A 19,709-nucleotide genomic window follows, 5' to 3' on the forward strand; every position below is an offset into this window, starting at 1 on the left:
CCGAAACACAGATTGCTAAAATGTTATTTTGGAAATGAGCTTTGGGAACAAAGAAGAAGAAAATATGTCTCAGAGACTTTGTGAACATTCTGTCATACACAAGGAGTGGAGAACAAAAGCTCACACTTCAGCCTGATGCAGTATGTCAGCTGCAGCCTCACACATCTTTCACTCCTCCTCTGCCTCGTCTCCACCCAGCGGCCTGTCAAGTCTGCCTCCATGCTCTCCCTCCCAGCCAGCCCTGTTGCTTCTGCTCAGGCCTTCATCATTTCTCACGTGAGCTCTCTGCTGTTGCAGCCTGTCCTCCTCTCTAGGACCGATTTTCCATGCTGTCCCTAGAGGGACCCCTCAAAAGCACACATGAAAACTCATCACTCCCAGACTTAAAGACCTTGGTGAAGAGAAACGATAGGACACAAGATTAAGACTGACAAGAATGTGGTCACAACAGCATCATACTGGCCTGTGACCAGAATATAGTTCAGAAATACTCAACTATCTGTGTTGAGTACATAACCCAAATTTGGGTGGGTCATCCTCTCGGGACCAGGTGCTGACATCCTGGTCAGGAGGAGGAAACAGTACGAGGTTAGTCGGGCTCACCCACCCCTGTAGCTGACCTCCCCCTTCAAGTGCTTCAGGGAAGCTGTGGGTGTGAAGCTGTGAATCCTGAACCTGCACTCAGGGTGGCAATGGAACAGATGCTCAGAGTGGTTGCAGACTGTGGGCCAGGCCCTCCTCCCTCCTCCATGGGTGTTATCTCTGCTTCTCCCCATGGGCTTCACACTCCTCCACGTTCAGCAGGAGGCGAGGTCGATTCTCAGAGAGGGGAGCATGTGGGCAGGGTGTGGCCCAGTCCAGCTTGAACTGGGGTCTGCCTGGCTTCCAGCCTGAACTCTTCCTGCCACACCTGTTCCTGCCACTGGAAACTACCTGTCACCCACTTCCCAGCCCTCCTGCAAGAAGAAACAGAGGTGTCTTTTCCCTCCAGACTGATGGTCAACCAACTAATGTGAACCCACACATTTCCAAAGAACCTGGCTGGTGTTCACCCACACTCTCTTCCTGAAGGCCCAGAGCATTTTACCGCAGGTGCACAGCTCAGATTCTGCCGTGATGGTTGGGGAGGCATTGTGCTGAAATGCCAAATTTGAGCCTAAGAAAGTGACCCCTAGTGGACCTAGACTGCCCAGTTCTTCTTGTGTCACCCACGCACTACCATTATGGTCACTGCCTTGCATGCTCGCTCCGTGAGGCTCAAGGCAACACCTGGAAGCCTCTCACGTGCCCCTCTGTGAGGGGTATTACAGTGATTCCTGCTCAACAGATGAGGAAATGAAGGTGTGGGCAGGGGAAGTCCTTTGTCCCACGTGACACAAATGGGGCAATGTGATTAAAAGATCCAGATTCATCCTGATTCTTGTCTCGACTCTTGGCCACTGAGCCGAGCCAGCCCTCCCTGGGCCCTGCTGCCCTGAAATCTCAGGCCCTGGCATCAACTAAGTTCTGGGCTTTGCTTCATGCCTTGATCTTGTCTGAGGTCCCAGACCCTGGCCCAGAGTGACTGGAGTCCTAAGCCAGGGTCAAGCCATGTTGGGACAGCTCTTGGGCAAGGAAGAGCTTGGACAGGTGTCCTTGCCTTCACCTTCACCTTGGCTGAAGTGACTAAAGTGACCTCAGCTCCCTCCCTGAGAGATCAGCTTCCTTAACCTCAGGGGAAATTTCCCCTCTGTACTCCCTGAGGCCACTGCTTGGCTCTGGGAGCAGAGACTCTGACACGAGAATAGTGGCTTTGCGTAAGGACTCTTTCCCTGAGTGAATGGAGAGACCTGAGTATCCCTGATACTGGCTTCATTAAACCAGCAGCAGTCTCTCCCCGGAGGCGGGAGCTGTTCCTCCTTACAACAGCACAGAGCTAGCCTTCTCTGTCTTCCCCCTATTCGGTACTCTCTGGATCCTGTTTTTTTCATTTGCACTTACGACTGCAGTCTGAGGTTGTCTTGTGTATCTGACTGATTTTCTATGCCAACCAGAATACCAGCTCCATGAGAGAGAGATCTTTACTGAGTTTGATTCCCACTGTGTCCTCAGCCCTAGAACAGTACCTGGCTCATCGCAGGTGTTCACTAAAAATTTGTTGAGTGGTTGAAAGAATAATCTAACTTGGTTCTTACAACAATCATGACAGTAGTGTGGTAGAGGAAAGGTGGCTGCTAATTCTTTGCTGCTCCTCTCAGGCAGGAGTGGAGGCTCTCCTCCCTCTCTGTGAACCTGGATGGGGCCTATGACTCATGCTGATCAATGGAATTTGGTGGCAAAATCTAAAGCTAGATCTTAGAAGTCTTACAGCTTCTCCCTGGTATTGTGGAACTCTCTGGGGAAATCAGCTGTCATGTGAGAGGTCAGACTAGCCTGAGCCTGCCATAGAGTCAGGAGACCCAAGCAACTATGTGGTGTCAGACATATGAGTGAAGAAGCCACCTTGCACCCGTGGCCCCAGGTGCCTTTACTGTGCAACATGAGCAAGCCCTGTCTAGCTGAGCTCAATCAATGGACATGACTATGAGAGATGACAAGTCACATCTGCATTCTGGAAACTGTTCCAGGAGACTGGAAGCAATCTAATCATGTTTGCAGGCTAGAGAAGAGAATGAAAGGGTAACAGAAAGAAAGGACAACTGGGAAAATGTGCGTGTGTCACTAGAATGTGCACTCTGACAGCACCGAGTCTATTCAGTGCTGAGTTCCCAGCACACGGAGAATAACTCCCAATAAATATTCACTGAATAAACATACTTAATACGTTATAGTTACTTAGTCTAAAAACTTTAAAACTTTAACATTAAAGATTTGAACTTTTTCAGATTAATACAATTTATTAATGGTAACAACAACCCTATTTTAGGCCATTCCACTGACCTTAAAAGTCTGGAGTTGATCAAGTTTCAAATGTCCACTTCCTCCTATGGTTAAGGTATTTATTAAAACCATCATTCTGAAATTTATATAAAATAGGCCTCATGTTAAACTATTCCTCCCTTAACATAAAATTTACACATCAATTTTATAGTAGATGGGAATTACTTCAGTGAGAAAAATCAGACTGTGCTAATTTTGTTGTTTAATTATATGAATACCCCCAAATGACTTCATCTGTATAAGGGTCCAGTTCATAAACTCCAGCCCAATATATGTGAAAAAGCTTCTCGGCATGGAAGGATGCTTCGGAGATTCCCCATCCTGACCAAGTCTGCTCAATTTCCAACTGCCACTGTGGTGCCAACAGGAAGATTCTTATCTCCAGTTTTATCACAGCTACAGAGGACAACCCTGATGCTGAACTTGAGACAACTGAGGTGGCACTGAAAGTAATAAGACTCAAGGAAACCTAAGCTTTCAAAGACGAAAGTGAGATGGAATAAAAATATTTTAATAATCCTTCAGAGCAATATAGATCTTAAAAACAAAAGCTAACACGCAGGGCAAATGGCAAAATTAAAAGCCCAAACAACCTTCCAAGTTAGAATAGTAAAAAGCAGTAGACATAGGTAGACTAATAGTAATAACTGTTAGTTATTACTAATAACTAATAGTAGACTAAATAGTAATTACTAATAAAATATCTTACCTCTAACTGTAAGGCATCTATTTTCTCCTCCTGCCAAGTGTCACCCTCACGTTCATACTGTACTATTTTTCTATCTGTTTAACTTGAAACCAGTCGACAGAAATAATTACCTAAAGAAAAGAATGGGTCAACCAAGGTATGTTTCTTCAGAATGAAAAGTCTCCATAATTACACCTTTAACTTGAACAAAAATTTTGTTTTTACAGATCCAAATTAAATGCCATGCAATATTTCTTTAAAAAGTGGTTTAAATCATTTGAATTAAAAAAAATGAGTGGGCAGGAGTGTAGCATTAACTCTCTTTATCCTGTGTAATGCAGGCCATTCATAGGAAACAGCACCCTATGGGGCACCATGAGAACTGGAGTTTGCAACAGCTGTCAGGAAGATTTCAAGCTGTGAGAAGGCTGAGAGAAAGTTCTGAGGGAGATGTTTTCAGACATAATGAATCCAAATTAGAAAATGAGAGTGGTGTTCACCTCCAGTGTAGTCCCAGACTCGATGGTTGGTGGGCTGCATGGCATACGTGTGCTGGTCTCCTCTAAGTGCTTATAGGCATGTTGACTCACATATCGTCCACATCCTATGTGGCGACATATTAAATAAATCCAAAGGTTCTGCCAAGGAGGTAAGACCTCAGTTAGTTACATAAAAACACATGATCTGTGTTCTAAAATTAAGTATGCTGCTGCTGCTGCTAAGTCACTTCAGTCATGTCCAACTCTGTGCGACCCCATAGACGGCAGCCCACCAGGTTCCCCTGTCCCTGGGATTCTCCAGGCAAGAACACTGGAGTAGGTTGCCATTTCCTTCTCCAATGCATGAAGGTGAAAAGTCAAAGGGAAGTCACTCAGTCGTGTCTGACTCTTAGCGACCCCATGGACTGCAGCCCACCAGGCTCCTCTGTCCATGGGATTTTCCAGGCAAGAGTACTGGAGTGGGGTGCCATTGCCTTCTCCAAAAATTAAGTATAAGAAAGAGAATTCTGAACCTTGAGGATGTGATTCTGAAGATTACAGAAAGTGTTGCTGGGTTGGAATAGCTGGAATAGAGGGGAAAGAAAAGCCCCCTACAATGCAATTTGCTTTTGAAATGCTGCAAACTCACTTCAACAGCTGTGATCCAAAATGGCTACCTGAGTATCCTGTGTCCCAGTGGGGACCAAGCAAGCAAGGCAGGACAAGGACTGTCCTCTTTAAAGGCTTCTAAAGAGGTCGGCTACCAATATCCAAGGAGCTGGTGGCCCAGCTTATTGATTACCAAGCCAAACCCTTCCTTTCCTTTGGCCTCCAGCAAGCCTTGTTTGGACCACAGAAAGGAATTGAAAGACATGATGAAACTGCAATCAATTAACTGACCTACAAGCTTCTTTAGTAAAGGCTTGGTGGGAATATGAGACTACAACGATGTAATGGATCACTTATAATTTTTCTTTTCTTTTTTATCTTCCTTCTGATCTCAGCAAGGCAGCAGTAAGCAGTGGCATGAAGCAAGATCTTAATTCCTTGCCCAGGTATTGAACCTGGGTAGCCTGAATGAAAACCAGGAATCCCAGCTACCAGACCAGCAAGGGCTACAGGCTAGAAGCAATTTTTCCCTGGATCTTTGCCGCCAGTGCATTTATCACAGAGGCAGAAACTGTAAATGTAGATACAAAGTTTATTATTACAGGCGTAGTACAACAAGTGGGAGAGCACATAGAGAAATGGTTTGCTTAGTTAAGACAGAAGCAAGGCAGAGATGCACACCCGGAGACGAAGGGTGCGTGCATCCCCCCAATGAGGAGGAGAGCAATAAAGAGGTGGTTAAGTCATTTATATAGGTCAGTTCTTCCAGGTCTTTGTCTTCCTCCAGTTCAATTATCTGGTTTCTTTTTCCACACCTGACCTAACCTGGGACACTCCCTTAAGGGTACACTCATACCCCTCAGCCAAGATGGATCTCAAAGTGAAGGCATCTGGGAGGAGCAAGACTCATTATGGCCTGGCATTGTCCCCTGACTTCTGACCCACAAGGAGCTTTTCTGGCATGTGTAGTGTCTCCCTTGTCTCAAAAGAGGAAGGGAAGGAGATCCCTTAATCCTTTACTCAAACAAGGTTTTGCCCCTCTTTGTCCTTGTCATGATTATAACCTTGACTATAGGTATAGCCAGGACTATGACCTTAAGGTGTTTAGGGGTACTCTTTCTACCCCCTTCTGATGCCTATGTCAGAAGCTTTCTCTATCTCCTTTATACTTCAATAAAACTTTATTACACAAAAGCTCTGAGCCATCAGGCCTCGTCTCTGGCCCCGGATTGAATTCTTCTCCTCCGGGGGCCAAGAATCCCGGTGTATTCACGTGATTCAACAACAACCTTTCAAAATCAGTAAGAAAAAAAAAAAAACCCTCAGCAAAACATTTCAATAAGCACTTCACAAATGAGGATATCCAAATGGACAGTTGGAAAAAAGGTGTTCAAATTCATTAATCATAAAAGAAATACATAATAAAGTCATAATGAAGTATCACTACACAATCACCAAAATAGCTAAAATTAAATAGATGGAAAAAAAAAAAATTAAGGTGTTTATAAGAGACAAACTGACGATTTACCCTGTTTCTGTTGTTACTTCCATTTCGGAGGGCAAACAAGAGGCTGATTGTAAATAACTTAACTGGAGACCACCTATCTCTTGTCTCACAAAATGCTAACAGTTATAAGTATCCAGCCCGAAGCCCACCTCTTCGTGCCCCATGAAATGCAAACGGGAGGCCAGCTGTAAATGTCTAACCTGGAGCCCATCTATCTCCTGTATCGCTTCCTTTCAACTTTTCCCAATCACCTGCATGCCTACCTTCTCAGAATATTTTCCCAGGTATTTTCTCAGGTGTATCTATGTTACTTTTGTAAGAAGCTTTGACCCAATCTACAAGATTTAGCTAAATATAAAACACCAGGGAATTTTTTAACACACAAAATATTGTTCTATTCCTCAAAGCTTAAAATATCCACTTCCCTTCAGGGCAAGAGCACTTTCTCTGCCCAATGTCAAAAAATAGGCAAACTCAAAAGGAAACTGTTTTTCTCACCTTGTCTTGAATAGATGCATAATATGTGAACTGTTTCAACTGAGAGGTTTCCACTGAAGAAGGAAATCTGGTCTGGAAGCTGCCTGGATGGAGAATCGGGAGCAGTGTTTACACCTTCTTTACTTTGACCTTTACTTCTCGGTGCAATGGGGGATGCTTCTGAAGACTTTCTTCCATTGCAGCTTTCAGCTCATCTTTCAGAAACTAAAAATTAGCAGGATTCCAATCAGATGAAAACTGAGTCAGAAGAATAAAGTTTGATAGAGAAAAATATTTTTTTAATCTTCAAATATTTTTTATTGGAATGTCACACATTGCCTTCATTTATTGTATTTCAAATCACTGTACACTTAACTTTGGGGAAAACACTGCTTGCCCTTTTTAGTACAAAAAAACCCTTAAAAACTGTTTTAGGAATGTAGAGAAATATCCAACTTAAATAGCAAAAAAGTGCATCATAATCACTGCTGCAGTCATTTCTGCATTTCCCATGTTTCTTTTCTTAAATAACTATCTTGTCTGATAACATATAATATAAAGAGCAATTATGAAAAAACAGATGTTTACACATACTTCTGAAGTCTTATTGAGAATATCCTGTTTGCACTGGATAACCAAATATAGGCTCAGCTGCAGTAGCAGGATACGCAAATACTTGCTGGTTCACACCATGGTGCATATATGGAACATTACTCCCATATTGCTGAATGGTATCATAGCCATTCTAAGTCCCTGTTGGATTACTAGTTCTAAAACTGGTCTGTATACCAGCAGGCACAAAATTACTGCCAAAGCTCCCCCTGGTGTAATTTGTAGCAAATATAAACCACATTCTGAGTTTCTGCTCCCAAATCTCTCTTAAGTAGACTAGTGTAACCCCTTTTATAATTTTCTTGGTCTCTAAAGGGATTCAGTCCATCTGTTTTGCCTACAGAGTATCTGTTGTGACACTCAGCCTGCATGTCTCCCCTGCCTCTGAAATGATCTGAAACTGTTTCTAACCAACTGAAGCAACTTGGGATTGACTGCTTGATTAGCTTCAGGGAGCACAGAGATAAGGTCACTCACTTGCTTTATGTTATTAGGTGTAAAATAAGTGTATGCTGTGCCTGTTTTGGTACTGTGAGTGTTCTTCCAATTCGATGAAGATAATCCTCTGAGGAGTTAGGGTAGTTAAAATTGATGACAAATTTCCTATCTTCCACATCTAGCCTTCTGGAGGCCACATTTGTAGCAATCCGAATAGGAGTTCTTCCATGTTTAAATTCATTACAACCTAGTCACATTCCTGTTGACTCATGTCACCATGGATACTCATGACAGGCCACCTTTTTCTCCTCATTTTTCTAGTAAGTACATGGCATCCTATTTGGATTTCAACAGAAAAAAATGGTTTTATTCTCGTCACTCGTGATCTCTTCCATTAGGCAAATACATTTTTCATAGATTTTACATCATGACACATATCCAGAATTGGAACAATGTTGTAGTTTGCACCATACGTTTGTTTTCTATGTCTATCTGTTTGTTTTGTAAATAAATTCACCTGTATTATTTTTTAGATTCCACATATGAGTGATATATATTTGTCTTTTTCTGTCTGACTTAGTTCACTTAGTATGATAATCTCTAGGTCTATACGTGTTGCTGCAAATGCAATATTTCATTCTTTTTTATGGCTGAGTAATATTCCATTGTGTGTATATGTGTATGTGTGTGTGTGTACATGAACATGCACACACACACCCATACCCTCTTTATCCATTTGTCTTTATCCAGTTGATGGACACTTGGAATAGTAAAAAGCAGTAGATATAGGTATTTAGTAATTACTAATAAAATATCTTACTTTTAACTATAAGGTATCTATTTTCTCCTTTGGGCAACTATCACCCTCATACTGTACTAGTTTTCATCTGTTTTACTTGCAGCCAGCCAGTGGACATAATTATCTAAAGAAAAGAATCAGTCAACCAATGCATGGTTCTTCAGAATGAAAAAGGTCTCCATAAGCCTTTAACTTGGACAAAATTTTTGTTTTCACAGATCCAAATTAAATGCCTTGCAATATTTCTTTAAAAGTGGTTTAAATCACTTGAATTTTAAAAAAGAGTGAGAGGGCAGAAATTTAAGTATTAACTCTCTTTATCCTGTGCAATTCAGGCCATCTATAGGAAACAGCATCCTACGGGACACAATGAGAACTGGAGTTTGCCACAGCTGTCAGGAAGATTTTAAGCTGTGAAAGTAAAGGGGTTCTGATGGAGATGTTCTCAGACAGAAATGAATTCAAATTAGAAAATGGGGATGGTGTTCACCTCCATTGTGGTCCCAGAGAAATTGTGATGTCTTATGTTAAGAACTATATCACAGAACAGTGGAGTTATGGGGAAATCTCAACTTAAAAGTGGTCTCTGCCCCATAAAAAAATTTCATTAACACCTTCAAACGCAGAGATGGCTCTTATGTTTAGAAATACCATAAGAAAGCAGGTGTCTTCTATCATATACTCCTAATTGAGACAAATATTCAGGACTATTAAGTTTGAAAACCAAACCTGCCAGTTCCTCACACTGGAGATGCAATACACATCAACTCCCCTGGATGGAGTGAGCTGGGGAGGGGGTCGGGGGCAGGGACTCACACTGTGCTTACCTGGATTCAACATGAATTGCCACAGACCTACGTGCTAAGTAGCTCTCCTCACTGAGGAGAGTTGTCAACCTAGCTTGTTACGAGTAATTTAGAAGAAATATTTAGAGAAACTGAAATCCACCCTGACAGTTTCATGTAAGGAACATAGGCAGTAAAAGCTAAGTATGCTAGAGGTCTTAATCACAGGCTCACTGAACACCACTCCAACACATGCAACCATGGGTTTACCTTACAGAAGATAGCCTAGGGTTCTGGAAAGCATACCTGGGTTGGCCTTCATGGTCTCAATGATCACATCTGTCATTTCTCGACGACCAAGATGCTGATGTATGATTGTTGCTTTCTCCCCTGGTGACTTCCCTTCTAACAGGCTACAACTGAAGCTAGTGTCTTCTTTTGGATCTCCTCTTCAGACATTTCTCCGACAAAAGAATACATGAATGATTAATACCTGATAAATCCACTCTCACTGTATCCATCCACAGGTTTCCCTTTTCTCTCTTCTGCCCTCCCTCAAGACTATAAGATGCCTTGGCAGTAGTCCTCTCACTCACCTCTGGGGCTCCTGCTGTACCTGACAGTCAACTAATGCCCAGGGCAATAAACTCAGAAACACAGGGCAATTCTAGTGAAAATCATGCACTTTAAAGCAAATGAAGGAGATAAGAGCTTTGACAGTGATCATGCTCAGATGAACCAACATTTCAGTAACACTTGTAGAGTGACACTCTGTGTTGGACCTCAAATGAAGGCTAAAGTCCACTAATAATCGAAACTTTAAAAAACTTTTAGGGTAGTCTTAAACACCTTGGGTTAGCCTTATGCCATCACACCCTAAATCTGTGATTATAGGCTTTATCAGAGTGGAGATCATGCCTGTTTTGCCCAGCACTGTATCCTCAGCAGTTACATCACAGTGCCTAGCACATATTGGAAGCTATTTAAAGATTTGTTGAATAATGAATCAATGACTGACCCATGTAGAAGTGTATATGTGGCTTATGTCAACTTAGTTGACTTTCAAAACTCAGTAGCCTATTAAATCATATTCAGTCTTTTAATTAATGGCTCCAAAATTCACACACTCAGGGAAGTTCCCCACATCACCAGGCCCAGGCCCCCTCCCCAAATCAAACATATCCTCTCCTAACAGCTGTCTAAAAACTATCTTCCCTTCCTTCACCACATTTGTCACAGCTGCAGTTCTACATTTATTCTGTAAGTGTTTACTTCATTTGTCTCCACGAATTGAGTGAACTGCTGGTGCCATTAAAGCAAGGCATCCCTTTCCACACACAACTAAAACTCCAACAGAGAGTGGGTTCTCAAAAAGTATTTTTTTTTTTTTACTTTTACACAAATGCTGTTAACAGTTTTATTCAAACAGCCAAAATCAGAAACCCAAACGTCCAGTAAATCAATGAATAGTAAATGATGTTCATCCACACAGTGGAACACTAGTCACAAAGAGAAAAAGCTCTGAAAACACAGAGCTGCTCAGTTGAGTCTTTAAAACATGCCAAAGTGGAAGAGCACATCATGTGAAATGCCAGGCTGGATGAAGCACAAGCTGGAATTAAGATTGCCAGGAGAAATATCAATAACCTCAGATATGCAGATGACACCACCCTTATGGCAGAAAGCGAGGAAGAACTAAAGAGCCTCTTGATGAAAGTGAAAGAGGAGAGTGAAAAAGTTGGCTTAAAGCTCAACATTCAGAAAAGTAAGATCATGGCATCTGGTCCCATCACTTCATGGTACATAGATGGGGAAACGGTGGCAGATTTTAGTTTTTTTGGGCTCCAAAATCACTGCAGCCGTGAAATTAAAAGATGCTCACTCCTTGGAAGGAAAGTTATAACCAACCTTGACAGCGTATTAAAAAACAGAGATGTTACTTTGCCAACAAAGGTCCATCTAGTCAAGGCTCTGGTTTTTCCAGTGGTCATGTATGGATGTGAGAGTTGGACTATAATGAAAGCTGAGCGCCCAAGAATTGATGCTTTTGAACTGTGGTGTTGGAGAAGACTCTTGAGAGTCCCTTGGACTGCATGGAGATCTAACCAGTCCATCCTAAAATAAATCAGTCCTGAATATTCATTGGAAGCACTGATGTTGAAGCTGAAACTCCAATACTTTGGCCACCTGATGCGAAGAGCTGACTCATTGGAAAAAACCCTGATGCTGGGAAAGACTGAAGGCGGGAGGAGAAGGGGACAACAGAGAATAAGATGGTTGGATGGCATCACCAACTCAATGGACATGAGTTTCAGTAGGCTCCGTGCGAGTTGGTGATGGACAGGGAAGCCTGCAGTCCATGGGGTCGCAAAGAGTTGGCAGGACTGAGGGACTGAACTGAACTGAAAGTGGAAGAAATCAGACACACTGGATTACATTTTTTGAATGAATGTTATTGTTAGATAACTGATGGAGGTTCAAGGAACAGAGCCATATCTGCATTCCCCCTGAGGAGGCTGTGTGACTGGGAATGAAGTGCTCAGACTCTCAAGTCCAGCTCTCTGAGGTAGAATTCCATCTGACACATGATCCTAGGCAAGGCGCTTAATCCCAGGACTTCAGTTTCCCAGTTTGTAAAAGGCTCACACACCCATCTAATTGTAGGGTTGAATGAAGACAATTAGAGAAAACAGTGCCCAGGAAGTATTTAGTACAGTGCTCAGATACAGAACGTGTAGACATTTTAGTTTTAACTACTGCTACAGGGCCCCTTAATGGAAAGTTTTCCAAAGAGGAAGGATTTAATTAAACCTTCCCAGGAGCCGTCAGAGTGCTGGGTATTCCGTCTTCACAAAGCCAAGAGGAAATCAACTCTCACAACTAGGCTCTGACCCAGGTTGGAGAGACCTATGCGCCAAATATAAACAGTCCCGGTGGGAAGGCACCAGGAAGGAGGAACTGAGGGAGACTTCCCAGGGATGACACCTGGGAAGACCTCCTGAGGATGGGGGAAGTGAGAGGGATCCCAACGACTTCTCGGCTTCCTCCGGAGGCGAAAGCCCTCGCCGAGGCTCCTGCCCGGACTCAGACTCTAAGAGGACGAGCCCCGGGGCCCAGGCGCGGACTCGCCGCTGAAGCTGAAGTCGGCGGGGACCCGCGAGTGTTCTGGGAGCTCCGGGTGGATGACAACCGCTCACAGGGCAGGCGCCGACCGGCGCAGGCCCCGGAGGGCTCAGGCGAGGCTGGGAGGGGAGGCTTGAGGATGAGCTCCCCGGAGCAGGTAGCGCCGCCGCCGCCGCCACCTCAGCGCCACCGGCTCTACGTGCAACGCTTCCAGCCAAAACCTTCACTGCCGCCTGCCGGCCGCCGTCGCTGACCCTTGAGGTTACGCAAGCGCGGATCAGCGGGCTCGCTGATTGGGTGCGCCCACGTGACTGCCGTGTTTGCTTGGAGGTGAACCCGCGCCCACTGCTCAGGATCTCCAAGAGGACTTGGAGGAGGCACGTCACAGGGTTCGTGGGCACTTGGACACTATTTAGGAGGATCAGTGGGTTTTGCTCTCAGGCCTGAGGGGACGTGCCCTCAGCCCGCCTTATCTGACGGCGAGGAGTCTCTGGCTCCGCTAGGTCTCCGATTGTCCGAGGAACCCGCTTCCTGCAGAGACCCGAGCTCTGGTCTCTTTTTGTCGTGTTTGATCTCGCTCCAGCTGTAGGCAGAGTTGCTTTGTGTCAGCCACGCTTTACAGATAAGTGCGCTGAGGCTCAGAGAGCTGAATCCGCCTGGGGAGTTGGCACTAGTTGCAGTGTTTCTGATTCTGTTAAGGTAGGACGGTGGGCTGGTTAAGTGCCCTGAACTGGAGATCCATCTGGGTCCCCCTCCCGGACTAATCTCTTAACAAATATTTACTGAGAGCCCAGGCTCTGTTGCGGCGGTAGAGATACGTTGGTGATTATGGAATAGACCCTGATTACCAGTTTCGTGACCTTAAGTTTTGTGTAAACTTGACTTTGTATCTTTGTACAGCTGTGATGATGAAATGAGCCGCAATGAGTACGTGGCTAGAACTGAAGCGTCATCTTTAGTTGGAAGGAAGAAGGAAGCCAGTGATGGGAGAGTTGCCGACTTATCCATTACCAGGAGTATGAGGAGGAGAAACTGCTACCCACTCCAGTATTCTGGCCTGGAGAATTCCATGGACTGTTTAGTCCATCGGGTTGCAAAGTGTCAGACACGACTGAGCGACTTTCACTTTGATGACGAGGACAGTGTCCTCAATGATTTGCTCTAACTGGCTTCTTAGTTTTTTAACCATAGACATCACATGAGAAACTTAAACATTTTCAAGTGGAACTGGCTGCGAGTAGAATTTTTTGTTGTTGTTTTCCCAGGTTTTTATTTAAGATCTATAAAAAAATTGAAATAATAGTACAATGATCTCTCATATACCTCTCATCATGTGCCTTTCACTAATTATTAACATTTTGCCACATTTATGTCTATTCATGTGAAAATGTTTATGTATCTATATATACAGGTACCTGTTGTGTGTATGTTATTTTTTTTCCCCGAACTGGTTGAAAGTAAGTTTAGAAAAGAGGCAGTGAAGATCAGGAGGTCATTGCCCTGCTCTGTAGGAGGGATGATAGTGTGGTGGCATCGCGAGTGCTAGGAGGAGGTAAGTACAGGGCACCCTGAGAGAGTACAGGAGAGACTGCTCATGTGTCTCTTCTGGTAGCCAGAAGAGGTTTCAAAGGAAGTGACAGGCAAACTACAACCTGAGGGACAATGGGCAGTTATCCAGGTAATGGATGGAAGGGAGCATTCAGTCCAGGGCAACAGCATATGCTAAGGCCTGGCCACAGGAGGAGGGCATCACGTGTTCAGTGAAGCTGCTGTGGATGTGAGTGTCGAGATCACCCAGGCTAAGGTGAAGTACAAAGGAGAGCTGCTGCCCAGAGCAAAGAAGAAGTTCTCAGAGGGCCTTTTCAGGCGGCTTAAGGAGCTGGGAGTTTATCTTGAGGACAGTGGAGAGTCACTGGAGATTTTAAATGGGGGTAGGACATGATCAAATTTGAAATTTTGAATGAGGAGGCAAGGGGACCACTTAGGAGGCTGCTGCAAAGGTCTGTGGGTGAGATCATGCGAAGAGAGTAGATGGAGAGCTTTGGGAGGAATGACCAGTCACACCAAGCACCAGAATGGAGATGTCTTGCTGGAAGACTGAGGAGTTGTCATGGAGGGCAGAGACAGTGAGTTCAGCTCTGGTTGTGTCTGAAATGCTGGTTGGAAGTCAGAGTAGACGTGCTGGTGGCACCCTGAGTGCCAGGATGGAGGTCCACTTGGAGGCAGTGAAGGCTAATCATGTCCTGTTTCTGCTTCACAGCCTTGGCCCCAACATGTGCCTAAGGCAGCTTCTGCAGTCCTCCCAGCTCCAGCGGGCTTGGAGGGCGGCCTTCCTGAAACACGTCCAGGGCAGGCACCCGGGAGCCTGGAGATGGACACATTCTGGAGGCGGCCCCTACAGAGCAGTGATTTTTGACATGGGCGGAGTTCTGCTTCCTTCTCCAGGGAGAGTGGCTGCAGGTGAGCTCTTCATTCTCCTTCACCTTTAGAGACTGGGGTGTGTGGGGGTGGGGGAAAGGAGGTGGTGAGGGGAGATGACAGTGTGCCTCAGTGGGTGCTATTCTTGCTCTTGAATCAAATTCCAAGCAACAGTAGTGCTGCTGAGGATCTTGGGCAAGTGATTTCACTTCTCTGAGTCTTAGTTTCCTCATCATTAAATTAGGGCTAATGGTCTGTACGTCTTTGGTGCTAGGAGATGGTTAAGTGAGATCATTCATGGAAAGCACTTGATTAGCAGAATGAGTGCTTGGCTCATCTGAAATTCTCAATAAATGACAAGCTGCCATTGTTATTGTCAATGTTATAGGTAGAATTTAACTACCTTTCCCAGAGAACTACTTGTGAATGCTGAAATCTGCCGCCCTCCCCGCTGTGATCACAACCTTTCCTCTTCCATCAACCTCCCTCTACACCTGCTTTTGTTACAAGACAAACCTCTAGGTTCTGATCCTTCCTTTTTCAGCCCCTTTTGGTATTACCTTTTTGTGCACTCAGTTGAACTGACTTAATTTGATTTGTTTGGCTTGAAGTGTTAGAAAACCTAACAAAACATTGACTGAAACAAGATTGAAGTTAAATGTGTTTTTTACGTGAAAGTCCAGGTGTGTGTCTTGGGCTAGTGTGTTGCTCTGTGGTATCAGGGCCCTGGGCTGTTTTCCTTGTGTTGCTCTGCTGTGAGCACACCCCATTTCCACTCTCACCTCGTGGATCAGGTTTGGCTGCTTCACTTTCTGCCATCACATGTGCATTCTAGCCAACTGCTGCTGCTGCTGCTGCTGCTAAGTCACTTCAGTCGTGTCCGACTCTGTGTGACCCCATAGACGGCAGCCCACCATGCTCCCCTGTCCCTGGGATTCTCCAGGCAAGAACACCGGAGCGGGTTGCCATTTCCTTCTCCAATGCATGAAAGTGAAAAGTGAAAGTGAAGTTGCTCAGTCGTGTCTGACCCTCAGCGACCCCATGGACTGCAGCCTTCCAGGCTCCTCCATCCATGGGATTTTCCAGGCAGAAGTACTGGAGTGGGGTGCCATTGCCTTCTCCGATTCTAGCCAACAGGAAGGACCAAACAGAGGTCTCTGTTCTTTTGACAGATTGTGGTTGCTGATTGGGCAGTTTTGTATGCTAAGTCAACCCAAGGTCAGGTTTTCTGTGCCCCTGGTTGAAAAATTACCGAGCTTTGCTAACTCGTTGGGCTATTTTTTGTTTTGTTTTGTTTTGTCTTTTACCTCAGCTGCAAGTGAGCCCTCAGGCTCTCTATTCCTCCACTGATATTCCTCTTGAACTTACTACAGGGTTGTTCCAAACTCCCCTCGGAGCCATCATATTTCTCCAGACCAAACCTTGGCAGATAGCTGAATCTCTGCTTTTACAGCGAACATAAAGATCACTTGGCAGGAATTTTCTCAAGTCTTTGCAGAATACCTTGAGAAGCTATTCTCTCCTTTCCACTGCTACTGCCTCTACACATGTTATATCCCTAAATTCTCCCACCTGCTTGATCACAGCAGCCTCCTAACTGCTAATTCTACCTCTGGCCTCTGGGTTTTACACCCCTTCCACACAGCCCCTAGAACTGCCCTTCTAAAACACACATCACATCTTCTCCCTTCCCTCTCCTGCTTCAAATCCTTGACTGCCTGCAATTTTTTTCCCTTCAAGACTGGAAGCTTTACCTGGTTCCAGGGCCTCTCACAAACAGCTCTCATGTCCTTTTTTCACACTATTTGCCATGTATGCCCACATTTCAGCTACCTTCAACTACTTGATGCTCTTTAAAATTGCCAAATGTGTTTATACTCCTTTGCCTTTGCAGGTTCTTTTCCCTCTGCTTGAAGCTACCCTTCCTTCCTGCTCTCCCTTTTCAAATCCTGCTCATACTTTTATGTTATTCAGCAGTGCCCAGAATCTTTTGAGCACTTAGTAAGGCTTGTGGTTGTTATTGACTTGTGTTTTTATCTTATAATGTTTTTGTAATACCAGGATTTTCATTTTTCTTGTCATCAAAATCATCTGTTTTTCTTTATGGCTTGAGTGTAAAGTGTCTAGGCTAAGGAAGTCTTTCTTTCCTTGACATTCATAAAGATGTTGTATATTGTTTTGTAACTTTTAGAGGTTTTTTTTTTCTTTTCTTTCCTGATTTGGGTATTTAGTCTTTTGAGAATTCACTTTTGTAATTGTGAGAAATAGAGATTTAATTAATTTTTTTCTATTCAGAAACTCACTTATGCCAACCATATTTATTAAATAGTTGGTGCTAAAAGTATATTTAATACTTTGGATTTAAAAAAATACAAAGGCCAATTTCTTATTGTCACCTCCACCCCTTCCCCGCAGTTCTAGCCTTCATTGGTTATCATTGTGAAAAATTTGTTTATCCTTCCAAAAATTCCCAATATATACACAGGAACGTGTGTGTGTGTGTGTGTGTGTGTGTATACTGTGTCTACACTGATTGGGTCATGCTATACAAACTGTTTGGGCTTCCCTGGTGACTCAGACTGTAAAGAATCTGCCTGCAATGCAGGAGACTTGGGTTCAGTCCCTGGGAGTGCTACAGTCCATGGGATCACAGAGTTGGACACAGCTGAGCGGCTAATACTCTCACTTTTCATACAAACTGTTAGATGTACCTTTCTTTTTTTCTGACCTAGTAAAATATCTTGCCAAATTTTCTATATCAGTAGGCATGGGCTTCCCAGGTAGCTCAGTGGTAAAGAATCCGCCTGCCAATGCAGGAGACTCAGGTTCAATCTCTGGGTTGGGAAGATCCTCTGGAGAAGGAAATGGCAACCCACTCCAGTATTCTTGTCTGGAGAATCCCACGGACAGAGGAGCCTGGCAGGCTACAGTCCATTGGGTTGCAAAGAGTCGGACACCACTTAGTGACTAACCAACAACAGGAGGCATAGGTCTAGTTCAGAAATTAGCAAACTTTTTCTGTCAGGGGTACTATTCAGCTCTACTATTGGAGCCAACAGCAGCCATAGCAATAGTCAACAAGTATGTGGTTGCCCAACAGTGGTATACCTAATCTTTGCTTACATTTATAAATATATCTTTGGGAGAAATTCCTGGAAGCAGAATTGCTACATCAATTGTAAATGTGCATTTAACATGTTGCACTCCATAGAGGTTGTGCTTATTTACACCCCCATCAGCAGTGTAGGAGAGAGACCCTTTCCTTGCATGCTTACCAACTCTTAAGATCCTAAAAATTGCTCTAACTTTAGTTCTAAAATTAAAGAGGTATTATTTGGATTGAGTTTTAAAAGACCTGCTGTTCTCAGAAGACATACTGAGTTGGTCCTGTTGGTGATTTCTGAAGAATGGGATTGCTTTGTCATTCAGCTTTCTTTTTTATACCTTTCAGTGTTGCCTGAAATATTTTCAGTGCACAGCCACTACATTAAACAAAAACTTTGTGTTAAGTATGTTATATCTTAGATATAATTATGGATGCTATATGTTTTTGCCCCATGAGCAGGTATATTATAGAAAGAGAAAACCCTCTTGTACAGGAAAAAGTATCCACTATCCCAGCATTCCCCATGTACACAATGGTAATCCATCCACTGCTTTGGCTCTTTACGGACGGAATTTTGTTATTTTTCAAAGACATCAACCTCCATTTGAATGTTTCAGTGTACCAGCTACACTGCCCTGAAGGATTACTTCAGTTTACAAAATGAAGGGTTTGTTTTGGAGCGTTGTCAGAATTTGATTTATTCCTTCATGTACTTCCATACCACGTGCCAGGACCATGTGAGTGACCTAATATATTGTTGCTGTGGTTGGTTAGTTGCTAAGTCATGTTCGACTCATTTGAGAGCCCATGAACTGTAGCTGGCCAGGTTCCTCTGTCCATGGAATTTTCCCAGGCAAGAATACTAGAGTGGGTTGCCATTCCCTTCTCCAGGGAATCTTGCCAACCCGAGGATGAAATGCATCTCCTGCATTGGTAGGTGGATTCTTTATCTCTGAACTACCAGGGAAACCTGACCTAATACATGTGAACCAGCTAATAAGAGACCAGGGAAGAAAATTCATAATGTAGTGTCCAGCATCATCTCAAGCTGGTGGCATGGACTGATGCTTGGCAGCAGTGTCCCCTCAGTCACACAAATTATTACGGCTGTTCCCTGGGAGCTCTAAGGCTGAGATTTTCCATTTCCTGAATTTCTCTGAATTCCCAATAGATCCCACCTGGCACCACAGTGATGCCACAGAACCTGTATGGTAATTACCCTGTTCCCCAAACTTCAGCTGTTTGTCCATATATTGTTTCACTTACCATGTGTTTCACTTTTGGTAGAGTGGGAGGTACAGAATCATATCCCTTCTGGAACTATAGTGAAGGCCTTGATCTCAGGTGGCGAAAATGGGCCCTGGATGAAATTTATGAGAGCAGAGATAACAACAGAAGATTTCTTACAAGAATTTGGGAGACTTTGCTCTGAAATTGTAAGTGATAAACACACTTGAATTTCAATATTCTTTCATCTAGAATAGTGGTTGCAACACTCATCCATTAAATTGGTTAAACTAAAATTGAAGAAGGGAAAACCTAATAACCCATTATAAGATTTTAAGTTATTTCTTCCATCCCCAGGTACTCAATTTTAACTGCACGAATGAAAAATAAAAATATTATGTATATTAGCTATTGTTTATGTGAAGCTGGAATTGTTGCATAATGGCTTTGATCAGAAAGCTTGTTTAACGCAGTGATAACATTGAGCCTTTCTCTGAACTATGCATTGTTCTAAGCTCTTTA

At 43.8% G+C, this 19,709-nt stretch overlaps 2 protein-coding genes, 1 long non-coding RNA gene and 1 pseudogene across 24 annotated transcripts in view; 2 read left to right on the forward strand and 2 right to left on the reverse strand.

The window, feature by feature from the left end:
* The window catches only part of ACAD10 (acyl-CoA dehydrogenase family member 10), a 51,598-nt gene extending 43,037 nt beyond the window's left edge, over positions 1–8,561 (forward strand). For 3 of the 6 annotated variants that reach the window (XR_015144509.1, XR_015144513.1, XR_015144507.1), the window contains one exon: positions 6,715–8,561. The gene's annotated coding sequence lies outside the window, so the exon portion shown is untranslated. Of the gene's footprint in view, positions 1–11; positions 5,890–6,714 lie in introns of those variants that run through there. The other 3 variants (XR_015144510.1, XR_015144508.1, XR_015144512.1) reach the window with 2 other exon arrangements.
* On the reverse strand, positions 2,857–19,323 carry LOC147355454 (uncharacterized). Of its 8 annotated transcripts, none has more exons than XR_015144527.1 (5): positions 19,227–19,323; positions 9,620–9,774; positions 6,701–6,904; positions 4,108–4,245; positions 2,857–3,738 (listed from the first exon to the last, which is right to left on the reverse strand). It is a non-coding gene; the product is annotated as an uncharacterized LOC147355454 (long non-coding RNA). The 8 variants fall into 8 exon arrangements; XR_015144531.1 differs by having other exon boundaries at positions 6,701–6,937; XR_015144525.1 differs by lacking the exon at positions 19,227–19,323 and having other exon boundaries at positions 9,620–11,771.
* Positions 7,284–9,368, reverse strand: LOC147355455 (putative ATP-dependent RNA helicase DDX5 pseudogene; annotated as a pseudogene).
* LOC147355456 (acyl-CoA dehydrogenase family member 10) overlaps positions 12,662–19,709 on the forward strand; it is a 48,388-nt gene continuing 41,340 nt past the window's right edge. For 2 of the 10 annotated variants that reach the window (XR_015144506.1, XM_086347807.1), the window contains exons 1-2: positions 12,662–14,896; positions 19,248–19,396. Coding sequence is in view for 8 of the 10 variants with exons in the window: in XM_086347807.1 (XP_086203933.1) it covers positions 14,512–14,896; positions 19,248–19,396 (534 nt within the window). In the remaining 2 variants the exon portion in view is untranslated. Of the gene's footprint in view, positions 14,897–19,247; positions 19,397–19,709 lie in introns of those variants that run through there. The other 8 variants (XM_086347809.1, XM_086347808.1, XM_086347813.1 and 5 more) reach the window with 8 other exon arrangements.

This window comes from Bos grunniens, chromosome 17, assembly GCF_055505025.1.
Source record: "Bos grunniens cultivar Pamir isolate PY7600 chromosome 17, Bosgru_T2T1.0, whole genome shotgun sequence".
NCBI lineage: Eukaryota > Metazoa > Chordata > Mammalia > Artiodactyla > Bovidae > Bos > Bos grunniens.